At 42.0% G+C, this 27,591-nt stretch overlaps 3 protein-coding genes across 3 annotated transcripts; 2 read left to right on the top strand and 1 right to left on the bottom strand.

Moving 5' to 3' along the window:
* Positions 1-707: 707 nt before the first annotated feature.
* On the bottom strand, positions 708-4,032 carry lsm11 (LSM11, U7 small nuclear RNA associated). Its single transcript, XM_071506712.1, has 4 exons — positions 3,323-4,032; positions 2,369-2,508; positions 2,133-2,216; positions 708-1,318 (listed from the first exon to the last, which is right to left on the bottom strand). Exons 1-4 carry the CDS (start codon positions 3,825-3,827, stop codon positions 971-973), a joined length of 1,077 nt encoding a protein of 358 aa, XP_071362813.1. The 5' UTR covers positions 3,828-4,032; the 3' UTR covers positions 708-970.
* Positions 4,033-4,151: 119 nt separating this feature from the next.
* Positions 4,152-8,936, top strand: thg1l (tRNA-histidine guanylyltransferase 1-like). Its single transcript, XM_071506713.1, has 7 exons — positions 4,152-4,555; positions 4,701-4,901; positions 5,036-5,212; positions 5,305-5,474; positions 5,587-5,675; positions 7,150-7,257; positions 8,394-8,936. Exons 2-7 carry the CDS (start codon positions 4,711-4,713, stop codon positions 8,553-8,555), a joined length of 897 nt encoding a protein of 298 aa, XP_071362814.1. The 5' UTR covers positions 4,152-4,555; positions 4,701-4,710; the 3' UTR covers positions 8,556-8,936.
* A 1,617-nt stretch (positions 8,937-10,553) lies between these two features.
* On the top strand, positions 10,554-27,028 carry adam19b (ADAM metallopeptidase domain 19b). The gene is made up of 23 exons (XM_071506709.1): positions 10,554-10,856; positions 11,164-11,276; positions 11,398-11,468; positions 17,867-17,945; positions 18,126-18,202; positions 19,873-20,074; positions 20,189-20,254; positions 20,492-20,563; positions 20,664-20,830; positions 21,056-21,140; positions 21,430-21,569; positions 21,715-21,892; positions 22,014-22,103; positions 22,293-22,488; positions 23,265-23,373; positions 23,522-23,738; positions 23,931-24,008; positions 24,349-24,457; positions 24,557-24,686; positions 24,822-24,924; positions 25,004-25,378; positions 25,486-25,583; positions 25,655-27,028. The coding sequence occupies exons 1-23, from the start codon at positions 10,739-10,741 to the stop codon at positions 25,659-25,661; spliced, it is 2,880 nt and encodes a 959-aa protein (XP_071362810.1). The 5' UTR covers positions 10,554-10,738; the 3' UTR covers positions 25,662-27,028.
* The last annotated feature ends 563 nt before the right edge of the window (positions 27,029-27,591 follow it).

Below are 27,591 nucleotides of genomic sequence, written 5' to 3'. Positions count from 1 at the left end.
CCATTTTCACTCTCAGGAGAGGTCTGGTAAATGGGCTATACTAATAATATTCTGATACATTATATAAAAAAGTAACAGCATATAGACGAACAACAGTTCGGCTACTGATAGAATTTGTCCTATTTATGGCATAACATATATAAAAAGAAGGTCAATTAAACTCTGAAGTCAAATGAAGAAAAACTAAAATAAGAAGGTACTCAAAAACTCTTGACGCAGGACTGGGAACATTATCGCAACATACAATCATCCTGTGCCACTCATCATCCAAAAGTAACCCCTGCCATTTAAAAAAAACAAAAAAAAAACGCAACATCTTTACAATTTCCACGAGATGCAGTAAATTGTGCTTTTATGGGTAATGTGCCCATTAAAGAGTAAAAGCAATCTGAGACGTCAAGACAAATGACAGCTTTTGAGTGCCATCTGCAATCTCTAGCTTCACAAACTCAATTATTCATAATGCATTTATGAAGTCCACTGAGACTGCGCTGTCATTCCTTTTCAAACTAACGGGGAAAAGCAACATAAAGGGACAAGCTCTCCGAGACAATGGCCTTGCAGATGACACTAATGTGTTTATGCTGCCACCTGCTGGGTAACAAACATAACACAGACACAGTTATTTATGCTGTGGCGGAGGAAGGTCAAAATTAATTTTCTTTAGTGGCTGACAGACAGGAATATAAGACAAGAAATGACCATAATTAGAGCTGAGAAGCTTTTATTTCTCAAAATCACCATGATATATCTGGTGGGCAGAGAAAACCCTCCATATCAATATGATATAACAGCAATCCTTGTTTGATTCTTTCGAATCTAATTAAATCATAGAGATCTCTCTGGTATTTCACCTACACACATCTATTATTACAGTTCATGTTCAGCGTAACATATAATACAATACCAAAACATATCAAATTAAAATGTAGTTGCAGCTCATGTTTGCAGTATAAACGCAAGACAAAAATCAGAGTGGCTGTGGGTTAACCAGGACAACGCTCTCACCCCGGATGAAGAGCTGGTTGATGTGGCGTGTATGGACCTTGCCGTACGGCTGGGAGTTGTTCTTCTGAAAGCCCTCTGGGCCCTGAGCCTTTAGCGAGACTTTGTGTTTATCCTGTGAGGTTTTAACAGCATCCGACAGCATGGACTCTGTCCTGCTCTCCCCTCTGCTGCTGGTAGGGTGAGAAGACCGGCTTGTTCGAGTAGCTTTGGGGTTTTCAGGCTGATGCTTGCTGGCTTGTTCCTTGGCTTCTAGCTTCTTTGCTGGCTCATCACCTCCTGAGCTTTCCTGGAGCTTCAGCTTCTCAAAGAGCTGCACAAAGATTTTGGTCACATCAACATTTGTGGATAAAACTATCTTGATGACATCAAATCCAATTTCTGACACCATTTATGGTCTGCATTTTTTCAGCCATAGTCATTCAACATATTTACATTCTGTAACTACCTTTGTATATAGTAGTTATCAGTGTTAATGGTGGGGTTTGCCATTCCTGTGCTGGATTCAACAATGACCTACCTAAGGGGACGCCCAACAGTCAATTGGTTAGGGCGCATACCACATGGTCGCAAATGCTCTGAGCAGCGAGTCCCCGGTTCGACTCCCGGCCGGCCAGACTCTTTGCTGCATGTCATTCATCTGCTCTCTGTCCCATTTCCTGTCACTCTACACTGTCCTATCAAATAAAGGCTTAGAAAATATAAATAATAATAAAAATTGGACAAAGAGGGATTTGCAGGAAGTGATGCATGTGCATCATCCAGCGTTACTGTTTATGTTTCATTTTATCTCACAGACGTCAGCCTCACTGTTGACTGTTCACTCTCCTAATGCCATACCAGAACTGTTTAAGATTATGCAAACCAAACATTTCCAACCGCTGCTGCTTCACATGAAAAACGCTCAGGATGGCTTTTATTGATAAGCACAGGAAGCACAGTATCACCAAGGCCAGGACTGACCATGACCGTTGATCAAAAAGGCGCTTAAAAAACAAGGCATGGTCACTTTCTCTGCAAAATGAAATGTTGCCGCTGACCAGGAGAGGAAACTAAGGGATTCTAACTTTAACTATTACTAAGTAGGAAATATTTCGGTCAGATACACAGTGAAAACTAGCACTTACCCGTGAAATGGTGAGGGCTTTCTCATGGTAGAATGCCTCTCCAAGCAGAGGCTCTCTGTATGTCTCATCTACATCAACCATAGCCTGACAAACAGAAATAAAAACAAATGGTGAAAGGCCAATATGAAGACATCACATTCATGGTTTCAAGTATGTTGTGGATTATTACAGATTCGGCATGTAGCAGCTGTCAAGTAAAAAGTATAATGAGAAAACGCAGGTGGGAAATTACTCACCATGTTCCAGAACTTGTCAAAGGCCACGACGAAGCCAGAGCACACTCCCCTCAGTCCCTTGAAGGTCCTGATGTGAACTTTGACCCTTATCCTCTCCTCAACACATCGGTACAGCTCGCCCAAAGGGCTGCCTTTACACACTGAGGACACACGGCAGATTAATAAAGCACAGAAAATACACAAAGAAGGCAAAGGATGAAAATTCAAGGTGTATAGAGTCAGAAAGTTGATGTTTATAATTATGAAAATGATGTCAATGTTCTGGCAGTTTGGCCAAAAAACATAACTAGCGCCCTTTATGATGGTTTGTCTGTTAATTTGTCACCTTAATTTGCACTGGTCACTAATATTGCAAGCAAAAACAATTTAAAAAATGTTTGTGAAATGTGTAGCAGTTGGAAAATAAACGTGTTGGTCTTCTCTTTTTGACAATCTATATGCTGCTGCCATTGTTTTTACCTGCAAGTTGTAACTTATCAACTGATGCATGCTCTGACATCTGCAATAACTGCTATCTGCTAATCTATGAAATGATTTCTCTAACCAATTGTTATCTGATGAGTTGTTTTTGTGGTGGGCACGACGTTGTGAGCTGGGAGGGCCAGGGCAGGGGCAGTGATAGTCAATTATGGGCAATCATTTGTAGATCAGATGCAAACTACAGGTATAACAAGACAATGTTAAAGGTTTAGTTTTGCATTTGAACATAAAGATAGGTGAGGACGCCAACCATATATATATATATATATATATATATATATACATATATATATAACCATAATCATAAGTTACTACTTCAGAGGCTTTGAGTGACGCAGTGTAACTTCTGTGCAGTTTATTTGAGGCTCCAAAGGACCAAACAAATCCCAAATATTCCAACCCACTTTACAACACTTGAACACAACTAAGTTGCACCCTATGAACCAGTGAGGTAGTAGTGGGTATTGAACCTACAGGGCATCCTTGTCAGGACATTTTTCTGGGGCTTCTGCCGCCTCCTGCTCCGCGGCGTGCCGCTGCTCTCCCCCTCCCCTGACTCTGGCAGCGGGCTCTTCACCATGAGCCTCTTCAGCCTCTCGATGCGCTCCGGGTCCGCCACGCCTTTCATCGCCTTCAGCCGCTTCTTCTCCACATTCTCCGGTTTGGCTCTGCCCCGGCCGCCCCTCAAAAAGCTCTCGTACTCTGCCACATTGTTGAAACATTTGATGTTTGGAAAAGGAACCGACACAGTCGGAGAGTACAAGGCTAAGAGGGGGTCAAACTTCTCAGAGCAGACATCTATTTTATCCGCCTCAGCGCCCCCATCTTTCCTCTCTGCCTCCGGGTCGTGCTCCGGTACTAGCGGTGTACTGGGACCGGCTGCTGGCACCGTCTCTGCACCGGCTGTTGTTACACTTTTTCTTTCTCTCTCCTCCATGTTTGAAACGACCGCAGACGAGCACACGGTGAAGCGAGGCATTCTGGGAAGTTTGTTTCAGTCAGTTGAGCTTGGGTGTGATGTATCACTATGCACCTATTTCGTGAGACGCTAAAAGACATATACGGCAGTCAATTGTCGCATTTTAATTCCAATTGTGTTGTTTTCGTGTTGATTTTAGTGACGACGGATATTCTCAAAAACTCGACGAAATCTCCAAAGGTGGATCTTAGCCAGCAGCTCTACTACAAATACCGCAAGAGGCGTTTCCGCAACCTATTACTCATACACGATCTTTGGTTGTACTCTTCCTCTTTTACCACAAGATGGCGCTGAAACACTGATCATTTTGATCGCTTCGATTAAACTCTGTTTGCTTTAATAGATTATCCTATGCAGCAGCACAACAACAAAAAAAATGATGTGTACATAATATGTTTGAATGGGGGTGAACAGGCAATTGAGAACAACCAGTTTGTTGTGTTTTCAGTTAATTGTTAAATTCAGGCTGGTGCACCGGAACTTCTGTTCACCGTGTTTGCAGCACCACTACGGCAGAGTTCGGTGACGGACAAATCAACGTGTGTACCATTAGATGAGGGCTGTTTTCGAATATGTCCATATTAGTTAAAAGCACAGCCTTTTTACCCTGCTACATCTAAAGCCGGTGTTTGTGTAACTAATGAAATAGTCAGATATTAGCGGATGAAGCAAACCGGTTTCCCAGAGGTAGCTAAGGACCGAGGACCAACACTGTATGGCATCTAAGTGTAAGTGCTAACGCTGATGTTGTAACAGGGCAGAAGAACATGTAACATTAATCATTTCCTCTATTTTTTTTTTTTTAATGATATCAAAATAAAGCTCTTTTTGTTGAAAATTTTACCACTGTTGTTTATTTGCTTTTAATTTCAGGGGCAAACTCATGCTAAGTGGAAAGACCTGCAGATTGGTTGGACGTGTCAAGTCTTGTGTTGTCAAACCCCTGGCCTGTCTTTTTACTTCCAGCAAGATGGCAAAGAGCAAGTATGAGTACGTCCGCAATTTTGAGACAGATGACACTTGTCTACGAAACTGCTACATAGTTGTGAGACTGGATGGTCGAAACTTCCACAGGTCAGTTTCCTTCTCAAGTTACACATTTATCATCCCTGCAAACACGATTTGTGTTGTAAAAAAAAAACAGGAGTTTGATACACAACTTGAAATCATGCAGCTGTATTTTTTTTTTCTCTTGCATTTTGTGGCAGGTTCGCAGAGCAGCACAAGTTTACAAAGCCAAATGACAACAGAGCCTTGGGCTTGATGAGCAGGAGCGCCCGCTCTGTGATGGAGGAACTGGAGGATATTGTCATTGCTTATGGTCAAAGTGATGAGTTCAGCTTTGTTTTCAAGAGGAGCTCCACTTGGTTTAAGAGGAGAGCCAGGTAGGAGGAGAATAATGTCATTCTTACGCATACGTGCTCCTGTCTTGTTGCGTTTTGCCTGATTTCATTTCCCCTGCTTTCTCTTCTGGCAGTAAGCTCATGACCCACGTTGCCTCACAGTTCTCCTCCTCGTATGTCTATTACTGGAAGGAGTTTTTCGCGGATCAGCCCATCCTGTACCCACCCAGCTTTGATGGACGTGTGATCCTATATCCTAGCAACCGTAACCTTAGAGATTACCTCAGCTGGAGGCAAGCAGATTGTGAGCACAGTGCCCTTGCTGTTTTACAAATCACACATTGGACCTGCAGATGAATTTGCTCATGAAATTGATGAGGGTAAAACGACTCTGCTCACGTTTCTCTATCTTTCAGGTCACATAAATAATTTGTACAACACAGTGTTTTGGACATTAGTACAGAAGGGAGGACTCACCACCGCTCAGGCAGAGGATCGCTTAAAGGTGAGAGTGAAACACAATCTGAAAGTGTGTTTGTGTGTATATTGACACAAGTGCATGTGTTTGTGCAAATGTACTGTACGTTAAATGAATAATCTCAAGGGGCAAAAGCACTGCTTTTTATTGTTACTCCTCTTTAATTTCTGTAAATAATAAAGAACAAGAGAAAAACGGGTTCTTCAAAAGAAAATTAAACATCTGCACATTTCAAGGTTAGAAAACAAGACATCGACATTTACATCCTGCGGGCCAAAGCAAACCCTCGCAGACATGGAAAGTAGGAATCAGGTTGTAGATAAATTAAGACATAACACATATGGAAAAGCTCATTCACATGATGTAATCCCTCAATAAAATGAGATCTCTCTAACTCAGTCAGTGAATGCCTCAGTCTTGCTACAGATTAGATACAATATGTCAACACACTAACAATTTTCTGATCGTGATTAGTTTTTGGTATCTATAACTGATGAAGGAATTAGTTGATTTGTCAGTCACTTTCCTTCATTGCAAGGAAATGAATATAAGACGGAGCTAACAGTCATTTAATTGTTAAAGGTATTTATGTATTATTAAGTGAATATTTGCAACCTTTTCTCCATTTTATATCATTATAAATTATAAAGACATGACTTTTGGTTCTGAGAAGGTTTGATCTTAATATAATCTTTATTTTAGGCGCTTTGTCAGACTAAATAGTGATTTGATTAATGGACGATATAATCAGGTAATAAAAACTATTTGTCAGCTTAAATGCATATAAATGATTTCACCCAGCTCTGTATGAAATATTTTGTGTTTGAAAGTAAAAGAACTTCTATAAATGTTGTTTGTAACTATCTTTATGACAATGTTGTAATGTCACCAACAAGACATGGTTCCTGATGTTGGGCGGACAGCGTCATACGTTAAGTTGTGGGCGCATTTCATTTTCCCAGTATGAACACATACTCTGGTTTGCACTCAAATCAAAATTTAGCGAATGACACATCTAACGGAACAGAAGTGGTAAAATCTTTCTGTAGAACATCAGTTTCGTCACTGTCGGTGGCAGCTGCCACAGCTGTTGCCTGGAAGTCTCTTCATTCTGCAGTGGGCTGCAGTGGGGCACTCAGATGATGTGATGACAGTTGATGAGTTGTGGAAATGTTTGTTCTGGCTGCGTGTTTGACCAGCATGAGTCATTCACAGCCCATCAAACCTTTTGCACTTCTTAGTTCCTGTATCACTTTAAAAAAACAATTCTTTGGAAAAACAGTTGCACAAATCAAAGAGGGCAAGGGCCGTTCTTACTGATCACAGCAACAACAATGCAACAGTAAAATGGGCGGCGCAGTCATTTTAATGTTTTTGTTGGTGGAGGTGAATTTGAGGAAGTTGTACTCTGCCCGTCCAGTGAGACATGTCTTTTGAGCTAATTTTTGTTTACACCATGCATCCATATCTCTTAACTGTGTGTTTTTGTTCCCCTTTTCAGGGAACATTAGCTGCAGATAAAAATGAGATCCTGTTCTCAGAGTTTGACATCAACTACAACAATGAATCTGCCCTCCACAGGAAAGGCACCACTCTCATCTGGGAAAAGGTATGCTATTCAAAAGAGTTTAAGTCTGCACAATTTGTACTGAGAAATTACCATGAACACTCCTGCTCCTGCCAGATATCTTTGGTTTTCAGTGTGTGAATACAGGTTTTTAGTTACTTCACTGTACCTGCTTCTGCCTCACCTGTCGCACCTATTTCTACTTAGGTCAGTGACGTCTTACATTGTTCCTGACATGTCTTTTGTGTCTGGTCATGTAGGATTTCGAGTAAAGGGAGATGCGTGTCCCACAAGTAGAAGTAGAATTTTTCTCTTTTTATTTTTAGTGCACTCTAAAGGGTTTCTTCCTGTTTTAGTGACAGATACCAGTACAAAAGCAGTTTTGTGTAGTTTGTTGTAGTTTCACCTGATACCAGAATTTAACATTTACTGCTGGTGTTGTACTAAACTGAGTTTTCTTTTGTTATGGTCGCCACTTTGAGAGTGCCCTTAAATGCATCAGCAGGTAGACTTTTCAACAGATCCCTGCTCACACTGCATCTACACCATCTGTAAAGTTAAAGCATAATGATGACACTGTGTTACATCCTAGACTGATTCTGTGGCGTAGGCCTTGGTGTAGTTTGGCATCACTCTTCTTTTTTAACTCATTTAACATTACTCACCTTGAACTATTGCTTCCTGTTACCTTTAAACCTGCAGTGCAGAGCTTTTGTCTCCCACTTTGGGCGGTGAGAGTAATTACACAAATGGTGTTCTCCAATGAGGGAAGCCACACCAATGGGAATCTGTCTTTGTCTTTACTATTGATCACTTTGTTTTTTTAGACTGTAATTCTTCCTCTGAACGTTGAGTTTCTTCTTATGTTTTTCAGCTTTAGGCTTCACCATACTCTTAGTTGCTGTAGCCTGCACCATCTCTATCGCTATGGTTACTCCCCTCTTTAGCTCTGGTGAACCAATCATTGCCAGCTGGTCGTTATCAGTTGGCCAGTGGAGGAATGTCTCCATAGAAACCAGATTCAAAACTCCTGTATACTGCAAAGTACAGAAAGGTTTAGCTGCAGCTGACGGGCTTCATCAGTACAGTGTGAACCCATTTATCTGTAGTTATATCTATACATGTATATGTCCCGCACTCGAGCTTTCATTCTACTAATCCTATTCCTCATTCTCCAGCGTGATGAAACTGTCACTAAACGCATGAAGCCTCCAGATGAAGAGAAGAAGCATGTGCCTGTGACTCGCAGCAGGAGAAGGGTTCAGGCCTATCACTGCGACATTATAGGAGACCAGTTCTGGGAGGAACACCCAGACATCCTGGAAGATGACAACTGCTAACGGCTCCTCTCCTGATGGAGGAGAATGCCTCAGAACTCAGTCTGGCCAGAATGGTTGAAGTGGACCCACATTAGCAGTGACTCTAGAGGGACAGCCACAGCTTGATGTCTCCCATGAAGCTTAGTAACTTTGAAAGCCTCGAAAGAGTTTTTTCTGAGACTGAAGTCTTTGATGATTAACTTTGTACAGTAACTTACTGTCATGTATTAAACTTCTGTCATAATCTTCCCCTAAAGTAGAATTTTTCTGCTTAAACTGCATGTTAATGTCTGTCATGTTCAAGGGGAAGCAGATGATTTCATAATCATACCAGTGGGTATCGAGGACATGCACAGTGCTAAGGTTGCTTTCCTAAAATAAATCTTCATTTGATATCATGAATGGCATTTAGAATACTACCATTACATTGCATTTTTGACATGATTCCTCTTGGCCCTCTGCCTTTTCTTCTGTGTGTGGGCATTTTGAACCTCAACTATCCATTTTTTCAGGCAACAGAGTTCCCAGTGCATGAATTTTAATGATTCAGGAAGCCTGTCTGCAAAGTGTTCAATATTACTTAAAGGTTTTGTAGAAAGAAGAAGAAAGAGCATAACTCAGGTGGAAATAAGCAGAGTAAAGCAGAAACCAATACCTCTGCAGTAACGAGTGGCCTTGTCTTGCAGCCAGGACACCATTTAGAGATGTGAATGGATTCATCGGCCTGCACTGTCATCAGCGCTAAGAATACCTCACACACCCTGCGTACACTCTATCCTTCTGACATGTGCTCTGTGGCATATTTATCATCACACTTATAAATGACCGGCTCAGTATGAATGGCTGCTGGAAGCTTCAAGTGGTACTGTATTTTGTTACTGTAGTAGACTCGGTTACTGGTGGGTGTTAGTGCTGTATTTTTGGTTCCGTGACCTTGTTACAGGCATTTACTGTACTTTATGTAACCAGGGTTCAACTCTTCTATTAGCGCTTGGAATCAAATTCATTAACAGAGGTCTGTTTGTTTTAATCAGACCTGAGCAGATGTGCAAAAACACTTAAAATAACAGAGGTTGTTGACATAAACTGACTTTCTATTTAGATCCATTCTCTTGGGCCACTGCCAAACTCTGCACTTACAGTGACTCAACATATGCCTCTATAGATGAGGAGAAATCCTAGAAACCAGAGCATGTGGCAAGTTGTGCTGTTATTTAAAGACAGCATGCGTTTACATGCAGGGCCTATAGTTAAGCCTGTTGGCCTACTGGTTGGAAAGTACAGAGGAAATAATCTACACTCCCTCACAAAAATGAGCTGTTGTAACATATTTCCTCCCAGTTTTGATTGGTTTTGTTTCCATATCTTATTGTTCTCATTGCAATTATGAGCAACCGAGTCAGGGAAAATGCTAAAGGCAGCCTCACAGATGGTGTGGATTTCTAACAGTGACAATATCTTGAACTTGAAAAAAAAAAAACACTGAAGTGTCAACAAACAGGTGCTAACATGACAGTAAAGAATATATACATCTAATTAATATACATTTATAATAGATAGCTTTTGTTAGCCTACACACTGGAGGCATGCAGTCAGAAAGATGTTGGTATTAACCAGGCAGACAGGGTTTAACGAATAAAAACAAGGCATGATGCATGATGGGAAATATCGGATCCAGCATATTTGGAGATTGGCGCCTTTACCGGCAAATACAAATCAGGTATGTTTCATCCTCTCATGCTTCAATTTCAACTCGTTTCTTTATCTGTTGCTTTTTTTCGTTCTCTAACGCAATAGGCTGAATTACTGTTGCTGTAAGACATCTTTATTAAATGTATCATTATTACTAAATGTGTTATTGTATTATTATTACAGATAGATAGAGCCCCACAGTGGGGAAATTTGATTAAAAGCAAAAAAGAAATTGCGCACTCTTGGCTCACTTCAGCTCACCGTCGTCTTTCTATGCGCGTAACCGAGGGGAGGGGTTGAGAGTGAAGATGTGCGCCCCGACCCAGCAAGTATCTCACTCAGACGAGCGGCAGCAGCAGCAGCGGCGGCGGCGGGAGAGGGAGAGGGAGAGGCGGGCTACCACGATGCCACACCGGCGGCGTTCTCTCCATCTGCCGTGAAGCACGCAGACCCGTCCTCTGCACATTTATGTCTCCGGCCAGCGAAGCCATTTGGAGCCGTCTGTTTTTAGAATGCGTCCGGGAGCGCGTCCCCCTCCTCTCCACGCTGCGCGGTCCTCTCCGTGTCTGTGGCTCATAGTTGTCCTCCGCTGTGCTGAGGCTGCTGCGTCTGCAGGCGGTGTTCATGATGGTGAGTCTGATTGTTTCTCCGAGCCCTGACAGGAACTGGATATTTGCAGCAGCGAGGTTACATCAAGGTGGCACGGTCCTATCTGCTGAATGTACTGTCATCTTAAAATGAAATCTCGCACCACGTGTTTGTTGGTGATGCACAATGTAAACAGCGGTATTATTAATTAATTTATTTTTGCTAAAAGTGACTCATCCAAAGCACAAATGAAAAAAAAATCATATTTCAGTAGGAACTGCATGGGCTGCAGGCTACCTCTTACAGGGTCATCTGTCATGTTTCCCCGTTTTGTTCTGTGTTTCTTCAGGAATGAAGAAGCAGGGCTCACTGAAGAGCATCCTTGACCATGTGCAGAGTTATGAGATTACTTATCCCATGTGGCTGCATCCTCACAGACACAGGAGGTCTGCCAACAAAGAGGTGAGTCCGTCTCTCTCGCTCTCCCTCTCTTTCTGTCCTTTTGACTTATAAAATGATAATAACACACACACTCATACATACACATACATTTTAATCTCAATATGAGTTTTTTTCCTTCCAGCATCCTGCAGAGAGACAGGTTCTGATCTCAGCTGACGGTCAGGAGCTCAAACTACACCTGGAGAAAAATGAGTGAGTGATTAGAATAATGTGCACAAAACTGCGGAGGATTTAAATGTCTGGCAACTCTTGGCGCCAATAAGTGGAACAGTGCTTCACAGGTGGAGCCAAAACACAAAATAATTCAAAAAGTTACCTGTACGAAATTAATTTTATCATCTAATTAAAGCAAGTTAGAGCATCAACATTGGCCTGTATCTCTGTAGACATCCGCAAGACGCCCCGGCTAGCTCCATTTATTTTACCAGATGTTAGCTGTCACATAGACACATTTATAAGGTCAGTGCCCCTGCGGGTGCAGAGAGGGGGATGAAGGGAGGAAAGTAGGGTGATGGTTTTGGAAGACACCCGATCTGTGTGCCTCGGGCAAACAGGAAGTAACGGGATTTGAGTTTCTGCACCTAACATCCTGTAATCTGATGGAGCAATTCCTGTCCAGTAACAATGGGATGGTGATAGGAAGGGAGCGGAGTATCTCTGAGTTAATGAACTTTGTGATCGCAGGGTGGGAGAGCAGAGAGGACTGCAGCTCTTGAGATGTCAGTGGTGACAACAGAGCTGTGCTTTATCACCTCTGGATTTGAGCCAGCGCACAAGTAGAAAGGGAAGCTTTTATGAGCATTAGAAATGCAGTCCATTTTTACCATCAGACGCATGCTCTCTCTGTCACTCATTCAGTCGCAGGCACACACATTAACAAACCATGACTCCGCTGCGTCTGACTGACCATCCCCTGAGGGATTCCCCCCCCCCCTGCTCTCCCTCCCCAGCAGGTGGTCCCGCTGTTAAATTTCCTCCTGGGCAAGGAATTTTCATCAATCACACACAGTGTTTGTGGTGATTCGAGACAGAACTGAGATAGAGATGGTGTAAACTGATACAAGAAATGATAATGAATTATTTCGCCTAAATATAGAGGAAATACAATGTAGCAAAAAAAAAATAAAAAATTCTCACACCATGATCAGCAAGAGCATTACATTTTGAAACAATTTTTGTGCAACAGGAAAGCTGTGAACATTTCTTCACACACTTCACTCAGTACTGTGGAACAAGAGTACACTGATGAAGTGAAGTGAAGCAGCATAGTTACCAAATTGAGACATTTTAAGGTAGGAAAACAGATGTTTCCTATCAAAGAAAGATGTCCCACATCCTAAGTATTGATTCATTAATGCACTGCGTCTGAGAGCTTGATTGACCTGGAAAAGTCATGTAAATTTTCTTTACTGTTCACTGTGATTTTGTGTTTCATTCACTTAAAGTTTTAGAATTTCATAATACTTGTACACATGCATGACACATGACTGTATGAAACTTTTGGGGGGTGGGGGGGGGGGGGGGGTGTCAAACAAGTGGGACGATTAGAGTTGTAGATTCTATGAAATTCATGTATCTGTTCATGTTTTAGAAAGGGTTTAACCGGAGCCATACAACAATGATCATATCATATCTATACAGGGTTAGTAGTATACAGCCAGTCCTAATTGTTTTTAAATTCATTGGTATCGATTAGGTATTCAGCCGATAGACAAGTTCAGGTATCGGAATCAGTATTGGGAAGGAAAAAATGGTATTGGAACATATTTAGGGAGGATTATATGTCCTTTTTAAAATTTTGGTGGTTTTTGTGAAAATTGTTGTCCCACAAACATACAAAGTTTCAAATAACAATAATAATCTAATAATAATTTATATAACACTTTTCTTAACAAAGTTACAATGTGCTGCACAAGTGAAAGCAACATTAAAAAACAGCAACTGAGTAAAAGTGTAATTAAGTATAAGTAAAACATCAGAAAACACACGCACCAATAACATGAAACAATAAGAAAGAAAGAGGTACACTATAAAATGTTCACAGTTTACATTGGCACTGTTATTTATATTATTTCGTTGTTTTCTACATCAAAGAGAGGATCCACTGAAAATCTTTAAGTTGAACCATAAGGTTCACCTCCTCAGTCCATCACCCACCAGTGTTTCCCCTCTGAGCAGAGAATCCCATACAGCACTTACTGTCCATGGACATCAAGGTCTGAGTTTGGTGGGAAGCCAGAGAAAATGCTGCCAGCGTCCATCTCTGTGTCCTGGCTACTTCCTTGTGTCCTCATTGACCCTGTAACTGTTACTCTGACAGTCAGCAGATGAGGGAGAACCTGAATAAGCTGTGAGATTGTCTTGATCTCATCTCTCCGTTTATCCCCCTGCACCATTTTACATCTCATTTTTTTCCTGCCCCCCCCCCTCTTTTAATTCCAGTCCACATCTTCTGGTCTTCACTTAATCTATCACTTAGTCAAAGCCTAAAAGATGACATGGCTGTGAAGTTTTATGGGCATCAGGGCTCCCAGTGGCTGGGGTCCAGACTCAGTCCATTTATGTCTTCCCTGGTCATTCTTGGAAATGTGCATGTGTGTGCGTACTTTATTTGGTTTGTACGTGCTACAGTGTAGGCGTCTGCCTGAGCTTTTATCTTAATGAAAGGCTGTGGTGCGCCCGTAGAGGGATGATTTGGTTAAGAGCCAGTCAGAGGCTATAGTGTGCTGACTCATAGAGCAGGAAATAGGATGTAAAAACAGAGTGAGAGGAGGAAACAGTGGAAGAAAGTGAATGATGGACTGGAAGAGGAGGAGAAGGGTTGAGGTGAGAAAAGTCATGGAAAGAGGAAAGTAGAGACCGTTGGGTTCAGTTTGGGCCGTGAGTTATGTGCATCGGTTCAGATATGAATCGTGTGGATATCCTTGCTTCCTCCTCTGTGTGACTTTCCCTGCTCTTTTGTTTAACGCCCTTCCTGTGCTCCCTTAAGTGCATGAACCTGAATTAATCACCCCCCTGGGAAATGTACCCATCATTGCTCCTTCTCTCCTCTCTTCTCCTCTCCTCTCCTCATATGTCTTCCACTATCCAGCCTAAAAATGAGCACCCCATTTTTTCTCATTTCTTTCCTTCTCTCACCTCATCTGATACTCCCCAGGGCCCTAGTACAAATATACATCTCCCACGCGCTCTCTGCGGGTTACGGCATGGGAGAGTGTGGCCACACGCAGAGAGGCAACACACACAGACACAAGCAGCTCCCCAAAAGAACACAAACATGACTCAAAGCACAGACCTGATGGATTGCAGGTCTGGGAAGCACAGAGCGAGGGACGCATTCATTTGTCCTTGTTGCACTTATGTCTGTGTTTAGTCTCACAGTGGTGCGGTCCTGTCTGCTTAGATGTCTTAATCTAGGCCTCAGTGTTATTGTGTGTGTTGGGGAAACACTCTCACACAACAGAACATTAGCCTCCCTGTGCAATAAAAGCCTCTTAATCATCCATTGCTGAGTGGTACTATGACTTTGTGTCAGCCACCTCCCTCCCTCCCTCCCTCCACTCGTGTGGTGATGTCATCTGATACGATGAGAGAATGCGACCCACTGACCCTAATGCATTACCCCACTTCTACTTCTCCTCTCTCCCCACTTCCCTATCTCCCAAGTACATTAGCATTACTCCCCCATCCCGTCTTTCTCCTTCTGAGGCTGAACCAAGCCTTTGTCTCAGCCTCGCTGCCAGACAGCCCTGATTCAGCCAGTGTTTCGCTGCTCAATCACAGCATCTGTCTGGACGCTGGAGGACATCCAAACGCCCGCCATCACATAGACGTTTCCACAGTCTTGATTTGAAAGCTGTTGCAGTATTTACCACACTGCAATTAGGCATGAGGGTTCGAGGTATTCCAAGGGTCACCTTGCAGATTTTTATACTGGTTGACTCATGATTTGGCAATGAAGTTAGCATACTGGTTTTTGCTACCCATTGCTGGACCGGTTAAGGCTGAGTTCAAGGTCTTTTGGAAATCAGAGGCAGATGTAGACTTTGTTGTGTATGACAGTAAACTGATTTTGAAGACATTACCTTGGGCTCTCAGAAATTGTGATGGCCATTTTTGAATATTCTTTAAACTTTCACAAACTAAATGTCATTCACATCAAAATTCAGCTGGACCTCTGGGTCAATCCAATATAGGCCTTGCAAACACAGGCTTGTAATAGTGCAATAACTGTTTCTCCCAGTCATCAGTTTAAACACAATAATATATTTGGTGCGAACCAAAGTCCTTTGTGGTGCAGGTTGGTTTCTATTATTGTGTAAAAAATACTGCTAAGCACTGTTCAACTGTAAAAGGATTCATTTGCTCTATATCTATTTTTCTATTATATTTTCGTTTGTCACTGAGAACTGAACAATGCAACTTTATTGTCCAACATAGTGGACAGTTCAGGTAAATGAACTGACAATTTGGTACAACTACAATTTCTTATAAAGTCTATATTTACCTTTCAGTGGAACACACAGTAACTATGTCAGCATGTGGCAAATACATAGTGAGGTTTAAACTAATCATCAAAAGTCATGGAGAAAAAACACCCTAAAATGAAGCTGGTGTTATCCTTTAAGTGGTGGCTGTAGCTTTGTTAATGGCATGTTGTGTCTGTATGTCACACAGCGGAGGGTTATAACGCCATCAGTCTGCGAGTGTGCACGCTATTATCCCCAAGGACTACTAAGTCAGCACAGTTTGGCTGAGAAATGCAGCTGCTGACTGGCATGGGAGAAGACGGGAGAATGTGAGAGAGGAGGAGTCATCATGTGTCTGCTCATGGAAGAAGAGTAAAGAGTGAGGTTCAGTCCATCATCAGGCATCCTGCTATTAACTCTGCCTGTTGAAGTGATAGACAGGGTTACACAGATGAGAGGAGAACATGATGGGAAGTAAGAAAACTAGAGGACGGCCAGATATAAATGAGGTTAGAGGGTCAAATCCCAGCACAGAGTGAATTACCCCGTTTAGGGTGACATCAGCCGGATACGTTAACACTAGACAGTCATTTTTAAGTCTACTCTTAGACTGCTTGTGTGTGTGTGTACAGACTCCTTCCCAGGCCCCCCCCCCCAACCTCCTAGTGGTAATCTGTCAAAGGATGAAGCAGCCGTCTTCTTTCTTTGACTTGCTTTGTCACCGATTATATCAACAGGCTTTCATTGTTTCAAGAGGCTCGTCTCCTTCAGGCCATCTGATGGGAGGACAAAAGAAAAATCCCCGTCCTCCCTTCATTTGTCCTCGTCATCCTTTAAAGGACTAATTTGACGCTTTGGAAAACCCACTTATTCACTTTCTTGCTTAGAATTAGATGAGAACATCGAAACCGTTCTCAAGTCTGTATGCTAAATATGAAGCCACAGCCAGCAGCTGGTTAGCTTAGCTTAGCATACACATTGAAAACAGGGGAATATCTAACCTGGTTCTGTTATATTAACAAAATCCGCCTACCAACACTGGTAAAACTTGAGGTAAAGCCACAAGTTATTTAGGATGAAAAATAAATGAATGTAAGCAGTAAATGATAAAAATCTTAGTGGGACTAATCAGTGTGGGAACATCTTAGGTCTGTCTTGTGTTTGTTTGAGATTTCAGTCAGATCCTCTCTTTTCAACCAGCATCAGCAGGCACACATAGGTTCCCCCACGGCTTGATTTCACTGCCGCTACAGTCTGTTTGATGGATCTGTGTCAGACTGTGGGAGGAGAGATGAGGAGAGATTTCAAGAGACGGAGCAAAAGGAAACCAGATGTGAGGCAGACAGAGTTTATGAATGAAAACAGAAAAAATGGATTGAGACAGAGATGGAAGGAGAAAGACAGGAAAACAAGCATCTGTACGAGATGTAAATATTGGGCCGAGACGTTGACACAAGTTTGACAGAAACAGCCTGAGAGTTTAAAAACACCCACTCAATCACAGACACACACACACACACACACAGTAACACACGGAGAGTAAGAGGAATATAAATCTAAAGTTCTACCACAATAAAATTTATGTTTCTCTCCATATGTGCACATTTAACTGATTTATCGGCCTCTCCTGTGCAGACTGTATTGTATACTAATTGAGAAATTCCAGTCATAGAGAAGAAGTAGGAGGATATTACCAAATAAGAGATAGCCAAACAAATGTGGCCTGGACATACCAACAAACTTTGAGTCTCATAGCACAGGGATGTTGCTGTCTCCTCTTTCGGCTCTCCAGGAAGCAAAAAAGGTAATATGGGAAAGGTATATGTGGATTTTATTAGAGCCAAAAACACTTTCCACATTCTTTTTTGTATTTTCTTATCTCTGACAGGATCTTTGTCTAAATCTTTAAAGCTCTCTGGCTGTCCAACGTCTCTGTCAGGATGAATGTTTTATGAGCTGTGGGCTGCTGGAGAGAATCTGTCTTCTTCTACCTCCTCTGTTTCCTGCAGCTTTTATACTGTATATTTTTTCACCATCACTCCCCCATATTGCTGCTGAATGTCTGACACTTACATATATTCTCTTTCAAATTGTCTCTGAGTTTGTCTTCTCTTTCACCAGACAGCTATTGGCCCCAGGATATCAGGAAATATGGTACAGTCCTGATGGGTCCCGCAAGTTCTCCTCTCCCGCCAACACTGTAAGTCTCTGAGACAATTTGACAGTATCCTTAAACTGCAGAGGGGGGATCCAAATGATCATAGAAGAGATATAAACATCAGTGCAGTTGTTCAAATACAGTGGTATATGGATGCAAAATGCTACAGTTTCTGGGCATATAACAAGTTCCTCTGGTTGAATGGCAGTCTCTCTCTTTCAGGGACACTGTCTCTACCATGGGACGGTTCAGGGCATTGAAGGTTCCAGTGTTGTTGTTAGCACATGCTTAGGACTCAGGTAAGTGAAACTCCACCATGGGCTGTATACATTAAGTCCTCTAATATTTAGTGTTCATCTCAGTGGTGAAAGACATTTCCTCGAGTCTAAGAGGTCTCTCATAAGACTAAATCCTTCCAAAAACAAAAGCCTATTCATAAAAACAGCTACTACAGTTAAGAGCAGGGAAGAGGACTTTTCTGTAGCCTCAGAGTTCCTACAGCAGAAATAGGTGATAGTTTTTGTCTTACTAATAACATGAAGTTAGGTGATACAGATTAGCTGATTGTCTCCAGCTGACGTGCAAAACAGTTTGGGCCAGCAGAACAAAATTAATGGATATGAAGCAGTTTCCCCAGTGTTGTCAGACTGATTGATAGAATATCTGTCTACGTAATTGGCGATTTACTGTTGTTGAACATTTACCATTGTGGTCCACTTGCCAAAATACAGGAGAGAATTTGTGCAAATGTTGAGCCATTTTCACTACTTGGAGAAATCTTGCTGGGGAAACAAGGTTTCACGAATATCCTACCAGGTTACTGAGAAAAGCCAACAGTGGCCTAGTTACTTACAGTCATATAAATGTGCTGATTAATACAGAAGTCAGGTAAAGGTCAACTTGTTAGGGCTGCACAAATATATCAAATAGTCTAGTTTTTTTTTTTTTTTTAATTAATTAGTTACATCGATTAGTGTAGATCTGGCAGCATACCAGCAACAGGGTCATCCTCATTGATAAAAGTCATTCCAGTTTTAAAGTATTTCTAAATCATAAGGCATATGATGTTGTTTATGAACATGATTTTGTAGTTGAAAAGAAGTTGTAACCAAAACTTGCAGAGCCTGTTATCAAACCATGGTTGGATAGATAAGATGACAGGAAACAGTTGTGTGCAGTGTCTTGTGTAGTCCAGTGGGTTAGTAGGTCATTCTCTCCAGAGTTAGTTCATTGAGTACAGCTCAGACTGGAGATCCTGCGTTTTTTCCTGGTGTGGCTCCAGAGCAGCTGATACTTCCTGCTGAAGACGCTCACAGAGGAGAGACTGGCACGCTCTGACAGAAATCGTTGCCATATGTGCGATTCTGCGGGTTCATGACTCTGCATCTGGAGGCTGAGTGGATTAATACATCTTTTTACTAATGTAGATTCTCTGGAGAAATGCAAACACAGTATAGAGAGACACTGACATGTGGGCGTATGACCTCTCCAGATGTTTCTTACAGCTGTTTGACCTGCTGCTCTGTGCCTGCTCATGTGTTTGTATGTGTCGGCATCTACGCTCTTGAGTGGTTTTGTGAAGAAGCCAGAGGATTGTGTATCGCTCTGTCTGTCCCAGCGGATCTCTATTTATATAAATCACCTGAGACACACGTCGCTATGCTCCAGCCATCTGTAAAACCACAACACCACACCACAAATAAAAAAAAAATCACAACCTGCCGTGTAACCATATGGTTTTCCCTGTGCTTCAGATTGAAAATGTAATTCAAATGACTGGAAATTACATGTAATCATGCATGTTACAGCTGAAAAGGACAGGGGTAGTAAGTGACAATATTTGCAAGAGAAACAATGTGTCTCACAGTATGTGACTACATGCTACAGACAGATAGCAACATCATTGATCCACATTGATTTCCTCAGGCTATGATTGGATGGAACCATGAACAGTGCCTTGTTTTCCCAGGGGACTGATTTCTCTGAACACAAGCGTCAGCTACCTGATTGAGCCTCTGCCTGTTTCCACGGATGCTCAGCAGCACGCTGTGTTCAGAGCCGAGAGTCTCCATCTACCCGGAGGTAGCTGCCTGCATCACTATGGCAACAAGGGGAACGAGGAGCAGCTTAATGACTTCCTCCACGGGATGATGTCACCATGGAGCGCAAGGGTGAGTTCAGACAGGACGAGCAGCAGTTCTCTGCCTGAAATCCTCTGCAAGTTTTACACAAAGCGTGACAACATGTTCAGCAGATATTCTACATTAAACTGTCTCCATTTTCAGGAGAAAAGGGACCTGAGTCAGAACATGAAGTATGTAGAGCTGCTGATAGTAGCAGACAAGGCTGAGGTAAGGACACGGTTGGGGGTGTGCTCATATTTCGCCACTTTTTAACCAGACAGGATACTCAGTCATCTTACCAGTAAATGTGGGAGTAGATTTTACCCGTCAGTCTATTTAGAGTTTGTGTTCTGGTGAACTTCATAAGTAGTTAAACTAAATATAAGTCTCTGATTCACGTCCTGCTTGTAATTAGAAGTGTGAAAAGTCTGTCTCAGTTTATCATGTGATTAATATGTTTTCCAGTTTGAGAAGCATGGAGGTAGTCTTGCAAACACCAAGCTGAAACTACTTGAAACAGCTAACATGGTTGACAAGGTAACGCCTGATATGAAGTGAGGAAACCACACCTATATTTAGTAATGACTAGTAAAGTTTTCTGTCTCAGTCCGCGTCTGTGTCTCCCCACACCTTGCAGTACTACAAGGCTTTGAGCATCCGCGTGGCGTTAATTGGCCTGGAGGTGTGGACCAGCCAGGACATGATCAATGTGTCGGATAACCCACACAGCACTCTGGCAGCGTTCCTGTCCTGGAGACGCAGACAGCTCGGGATGCTCCCCAATGACAATGCTCAGCTCATCACGTCAGTGTCTCTCACTCTCTCATAACTCTCACTAGTCTTCCAATTTGTCAATCTTCCCCCTCTCCAACACTAGTGTCTCCCTATCCCCTCTCAGCCCCCTGTCCCACAGGGCAGATCTCTGAGTTGATTTCATCGTCATTGTGTGAGACAATAACCATCACCACTTGGATCCCAGTGGGTTGCTGTCCAGGTGGAACTAATCAGCAGTGGCATTTCTGTCTCCAGGGGGAAGTCATTCCAGGGAACCACCATTGGGCTGGCACCTCTCAAAGCCATGTGTTCGGACTACCAGTCTGGGGGAGTGAACGCGGTGAGAGACAAACTAACAGTAATCCACTGCCCATCAGGAGACATCATCATCATTGCTGCAGCTTGACAGAAATAAAATGAAGGATTTTCTCTGTAATAACAACAAGTACTGTTAAACAGTTAACACTTACTGGAAATCTGACGCTCTTCTGCTCTGGTTTTGATTATTTTACATGACTATGACGGTGTGCCAACACGCATCAAGTGGTGATGACATTTTATTAATCTTAAAGTCATAAGTCTTCAAGTCAAGTAATCTTGAGCGTCACCTCTGACTTCTGCCTCAAAAGGACCACTCAGAATCAGCTTTTGGTGTAGCGGCCACCGTGGCGCACGAGATGGGTCACAACTTCGGCATGAGCCATGACAGTACCGGCTGCTGTCAGGCAAGACCAGAAGACGGGGGTTGCATCATGGCTGCTGCTACTGGGTAAGATACACAAATTACTGACATAAAAAATATATAGTTATGTATATTTATGCAGGCAGAAAAAAGCTGAGGATTTAAAATGTTGATTTAATGATGTATTGTGTTATTATCTGCATCCTGTATTTGTGCGCCTTCCATGGTGCAGGCACCCGTTTCCACGTGTGTTTAATGGCTGTAACGAGAGGGAGCTGAAGAGCTACCTGAGCTCCGGAGGAGGGAAGTGTCTCTTCAACCTGCCCAACACCAGAGCCATGTACGGAGGGCAGCGCTGCGGCAATGGTTACCTGGAGGATGGAGAGGAATGTGACTGTGGAGAGGAAGAGGTCAGTGTGTGTGTGTGTGTGTGTGTGTGTGTGTGTGTGTGTATGACATGCCTCTGAATTGTAGAAGTAAATATTTTTTTAAGTTTTCACCAGGACTCATGACTCATGTTATTTTGTGTAGGAGTGCACCAGTCCCTGCTGTAATGCCAACAACTGCACTCTGAAAGCTGGAGCTGAGTGTGCCCATGGCGTCTGTTGTGATAACTGCAAGGTACTAACACTAGATTATGTAAACACGTGAACAAAGGGAAACAAAAAAAAATCCTGGGCTAATTCCCACTATTAAATAAACACCGTAGCTTTTAAACTATAACTCTACAATTTAATTGTTACTTCCCCTTCATTCTTTTTTCTGGTGTTTCCTGAATGTCTTCTCTCCTCTTCATCTTTCACGGTGTAGCTGAAGAGCCCAGGTGTGCTGTGCCGTGCTCCATCAGGACCATGTGACCTGCCAGAGTACTGCGATGGAAAAGCAGAGTCTTGTCCTGCTAATTTCTATCTGGTGGATGGTACATCGTGCGCAGGCGGGCAGGCCTACTGTTACACCGGCATGTGTCTGACCCTGCAGCAGCAGTGCCTGTCACTGTGGGGACGAGGTTGGTAAACTGGTTGCTTATAATCTGTCAATCTTTCGTGTAATACTCTGTAAACACCTTTTTTTCTTCTATAATAAGTCAAGATGTCTGAAACAGGGTTTCTGCAAGACTGTGTACGTGCTGATTTTTACAATTAAATGTTTAATTCTTGACATAATAGTCAAAGTATACAAAAAAGCATTACTCTGAAGTGTTTGACTTCAATGTACAAAATTTGATTTTATATTGAAGGCTCAGTGGGCAAAAAGACTGAATCAGATTGTTAATATGTAAAACTGACTCAAACTGAGGTGTATTTTGAGCTAAGTTGCATTGAAGAATTTCCTAGAGGTGATTATGAGCCTATCGGCTCCTAAAAATGTCTTCTTTATTCTCAAAGGAATGATGGGAAGATACAAGAGATTAAATGTCTGCCTAACTCATAAAGATCACTAATGGATATATGCAAAATTTTGACCACCAAATAGTCTGACATTGTATCTTCAAAGCAATTAATTAAACATCCCATGCATGCTGAAGCAGAGAGGCTGGATAGTGTTAGAGATGAGCCCTCGGTGGATCAGAGGATTAGGGATTGTTATTGGACAGTGTCCATATTCATGTTGTGACAGAGCCTCCCAGGAGAGCCTTTGTAGTACCACAGGAGCCACACAGAACAGTAAGGGGCGCCATCTGGTCTCCATCAGGTGGTTGCATACGACACATTGTGCATGGGTTCGTGCGTGTGTGCAGCAGTATTAATATGTTTTCCTGCATTTTCTTTCTTCCGACCACAGATGGCCGCCCAGCCCCTGACCTGTGTTTTAAGAAGGTAAACGAAGCTGGGGATATGTACGGCAACTGTGGCAAAGATCTGTTTGGGAAATACAGGAGCTGTAAGGACAGGTAAATATTAAAACTTTGGTTAATGTACACCCACTTCAATATAAAAAGTGCTTCTACATTCTCTAATAATTTAAAAACTTTAACATCTTGTGACCTTTTCTTTGGTCCTTAACATTGATCAATCCCAACAAACTATTATTTCTGCCAGGGATGCTAAATGTGGGAAAATCCAGTGTTTATCCTCTGCCTCCAAGCCCATTGAGAACAATGCTGTTCGCATAGAAACCACAGTCACTGTGGGCAACAAGAGGATCCAGTGTATGGGAACTCATGTGTACAAGCTTGGGCAGGAGCGTGAGGATGCACAGGGTGACACACTGGACCCAGGCCTGGTCATGACGGGCACCAAGTGTGGTGATGACTCGGTGAGACTCATACATGCATGGAAATGCACTAAATACAATTTATTATTGTGGTACTCTTTATGAGGTTTCACTATTTATTTTACCTGTCAGAAAGCCACATTTAACCGCGGTCATTTGCTAACTTTGTGGCCCCAAGGTGATTTTCTACTACTTTGACTCTCTGACTTTCTTCCTCACCCCTCCTTTCAACAGATTTGCTTTAATGGAGAATGCCGCAATGCATCTTTCCTCAGAGCTGATGACTGCAATGCCAAGTGCCATGGACACGGGGTAAGTTTCCATGAGAATGTGGAAGGATCCTTTGAGATGAATTTCCTAGGAGTGTTGGAGAAAGTTTGGCTGCTGGCCCACTGTTACTGGAAATGGCAACCTTGGCAGTGGTACAAGATTTAGATCCTTTACTTAATTAAAAGTAGAAACAGCAATGTATAAATATATTCTGTTACAACTACGTGTCCTGCTTTGAAAATAGTAAAAGTAAAGCTGAATTTACTTAGCGTATCCAAAACCTTGGAAGTCCCTCTAGTCATTCACTCCAACACCTGCATGTCACTGTGATGAATTTAGACATTTACGTTGTATTGTAATGGGAACTATGTTCTCTCACCAGCTGTGTAACAACAACCATAACTGCCACTGTGACCCTGGCTGGGCTCCTCCTCTGTGTGACCAGAGGGGGTCAGGTGGGAGTGTTGACAGTGGACCTGTCATCAGCCACAGTGAGACATTTTTTTTTTATGTGCATATATTGACAGTTTCAAACATGTCTTTGAAATTATGCTACTTCCTGATTCTCTACCTCATACATATTCCACCAGGCAGTCTCCTTCCAGTCCTGGTTGTCCTCCCTCTGGTTGTCTTTGTGGTTTTGGCTGCTGCTGGACTGTGGTGCTGCTACAGGCATAAACTCCACCCACTGAAAACTTCAGCTCCGCCTCCAGTTCCAAAGTATGTAGTTCTGAAGTGTTTAATACAGATACTCTACTTTTAGTAAAGTTTGTAAGCAATGCTTTTGCTTTCTAAGTCCTCATGTTGTGTGGATGCACAATATGAATGATGGGTCTGTACTTCTGTATCTGACAGTTGTTCAGCCCAGGCTGAGGGCAAGCCTGTGTCTGCTGATGGTCATGTGAACGGTCACGCCAACCCGACGTTCTTGCTAAAGAGACATCCGCCAGACCACCTGGTAAAGTAGCCCATGATGACCCAAAGAGCACTGTATTTCTCTGTTGTTTCTGAATATCACAATAAACATTCTGCCACAGGTGAAGTCCTCTCCTCGTTCGAGCCCGTCTTCCTCAACGCGGTCCAGACATGGTATTGTGCGTCCAGCAGTGAAGCCTCCTCCCGTACCTGCATATCCTGCAGTGCAAAAAGAGCAGACGCCTCAGCCTCAGATCCAGCCTGTAGCTTCTCCTCAGAGACAATACTCTCCTCAGGCTTACACTCCCCCTCCTTTTAAATCTGTGCAGCTGACAGAGGAGAAACAAAACCGGGTTCCTCCTCCTCCACCTTCAGAACCTCCACCTTTACCTTTCCAGGATCATAAAAACCACTCACTGCCTTCAGCAGCACCTAAGCCCCGACCAGGCCCTCCTAAAAGACCTCCACCACTTTGTCCTGTCTACAGACCATCAGTGGTGAATGTTTGGTTTTTTTTTTGTATCATTTTTTATTAAGTAAAGCTGTATGCAAACATTTTCGCAGTCAACTGAACATGAATTGTCTGACTTATCATTTTATGTAGGAACAACATCAAGTGAAAGGCCTGCAGGTTACCACTAATGCCCTGCAGCAAGGAAAAGCTGCATTGGCTCCATCTGCTGGACAGAAAAAGCCAAACAGGTAGATTGATTGTTTTTTTCTGTCAGTCAGTGCAAACCCTTTGTTAACTTGTGACTTTTTGTTTCTTTTAGAACCTAAACTAAGATCTCAGGGAGACGTTGGGGACCAACATTTACAACCAGAAATGGACTGCCTCAAACTGTCTTTTTAGTGGCTGGCCAGGAAAACGTGGCACCGCGGGATATGATGAATACTGGACACACATGGTCTGTGGATTACAGTATATTTATTCTGATGTGTATTGAGGGAAAATGATAGAATTATAAGAAGTTGCAGAACATATCACAATGAGTATGTTTTAAGTCTAAGATTTAGGCTTAATGAATGTTTTGTAAACTTCCCCGACATGTCTGCTGTATCCATTTGAACCAGGCAGGGCTGTGAATTTAAGAAGTTTTTTTTCTTTTTTTTTTTTTTTTCTTTTTTTTTTTTTGTTAATGGGAAAATGATATTGTTCTGTGTGTATCAGCAGTGTTGAAATACATGAGTATTTATTCACAAAGCAAAGAAAAATGAACGTTTAAGGTGTAGCCGATGTACTAAACATGGCGTCTCTTAAAGAGCATCAGCTATAAGAGGATATCTTATATTAAGAAGAGATGCCAGTAGTGAAGTGCTTACGCTTCTCATGTGTGAAAAATAATGGGATGTTAACTGGACCAAGGGGGACCAATGAAAGCCCTACATACATGCTTTAAGTAAATGCTTATGCTGAGAGATACGTGTGCGATGTGCGTCAGGAAATGTTAGATATGACAGGGTTATTTTTCCTCTTATTATTATTTTTGTTTTAATGATTGTTGTGATGTTGCACTTTTAGCAGTCTTTTTAGTATCAAATATTTCTGAAGGCAGTAATATCCTTCCACAAATTATCAACTAGTCACAGTCACCTTTGAGGTGGTGAGTATTTGGTACCAAAAAGATTTTGGGTGAAGTATCACTTTAAGGTGACCATTCAAACCCTCAGTAACTTTTATTTCTTACTTCTGTCACTGACAATCAGTGATGAAGTTATCTTTTTCGAGGGCAACATTTCAGAGAAATTCTTATTAGGAGCAAAAGTTGAGCCATAGTTCTATGTACATGTATCAGTTAAACAAAATTGCACCATAAGATTGAATGATTTAGTGCATTTGTCCCAAAATGTTACTAAATCTGTTCAGTGGGAGTTCCCTCATGACCAAAATACTATGTGGTTACTCTTGTGCTTAAGAAGACTGTGACTGCAGAGGCAATGTAACGCTGATAACGCTGGCATTATTGTAAGGTACTGTTGGAAGTGGTTCATTTGACTGCTTGGGGGATGAACCTGTTTGATCTGTAATATGGAAATACAGCCAGCTGCCATGTTTCACCTTTTAATCAGACCTATGCAAACTCAATGCGTCTTCAACTGGAATTTACATGAAAACACTGATAAATAAAAATATAAATACATTTGAACGGCTTGTGTTTTGTTACTTTATATAATCTTGTTCAGACTAGTATTTGAACACTCTCAAGAGCACATTGGAATTGTTGCACCTTTCAGTATGTTCTGCTTCTGCCACAGTTTTTACAGCCAAACAACCTGCTAATGATCTCGCAGCACTGTATAAATATATTAAACTGGTGTTTAGCTGAAAAGATAAAAAGAAAAAAAGATGAGTCTGTAACACACAATAACAACTAATTGATCGGGTATTCTCTAATAGTAATTCCATGTACTCTCGGCTCATACTACAAGTTTTGTATTGACATAACTGTGCTCAGATAGATTCTGCTAACACGCCTGGGGGAAAATAATATTCACTATTTTTTTTTTTTTTTTTTAAATAATAACTTTTTTATAACTCATAGAACTGCTCACCATGTGGAATGTGTTTCCTCTTAACAGGACACAGTTTGGCTGACAACAGTCACTCTTAAACATATATAAGAATAATATATAGAAATCGTAAAGATTCCTCTTTTTTTTCAAAATGTTTGGGAAAAAAATACTTTTTAATAAACCCGGAAACAACACT

Source organism: Trachinotus anak, unplaced genomic scaffold (assembly GCF_046630095.1).
Source record: "Trachinotus anak isolate AG129_WGS33_773 ecotype Australia unplaced genomic scaffold, CSIRO_AGI_Tana_v1 ptg000021l, whole genome shotgun sequence".
Classification (NCBI taxonomy): Eukaryota; Metazoa; Chordata; class Actinopteri; order Carangiformes; family Carangidae; genus Trachinotus; species Trachinotus anak.
The sequence above is the reverse complement of the archived record's forward strand: the minus strand, read 5'-3'. Positions and strand labels throughout refer to the sequence as shown.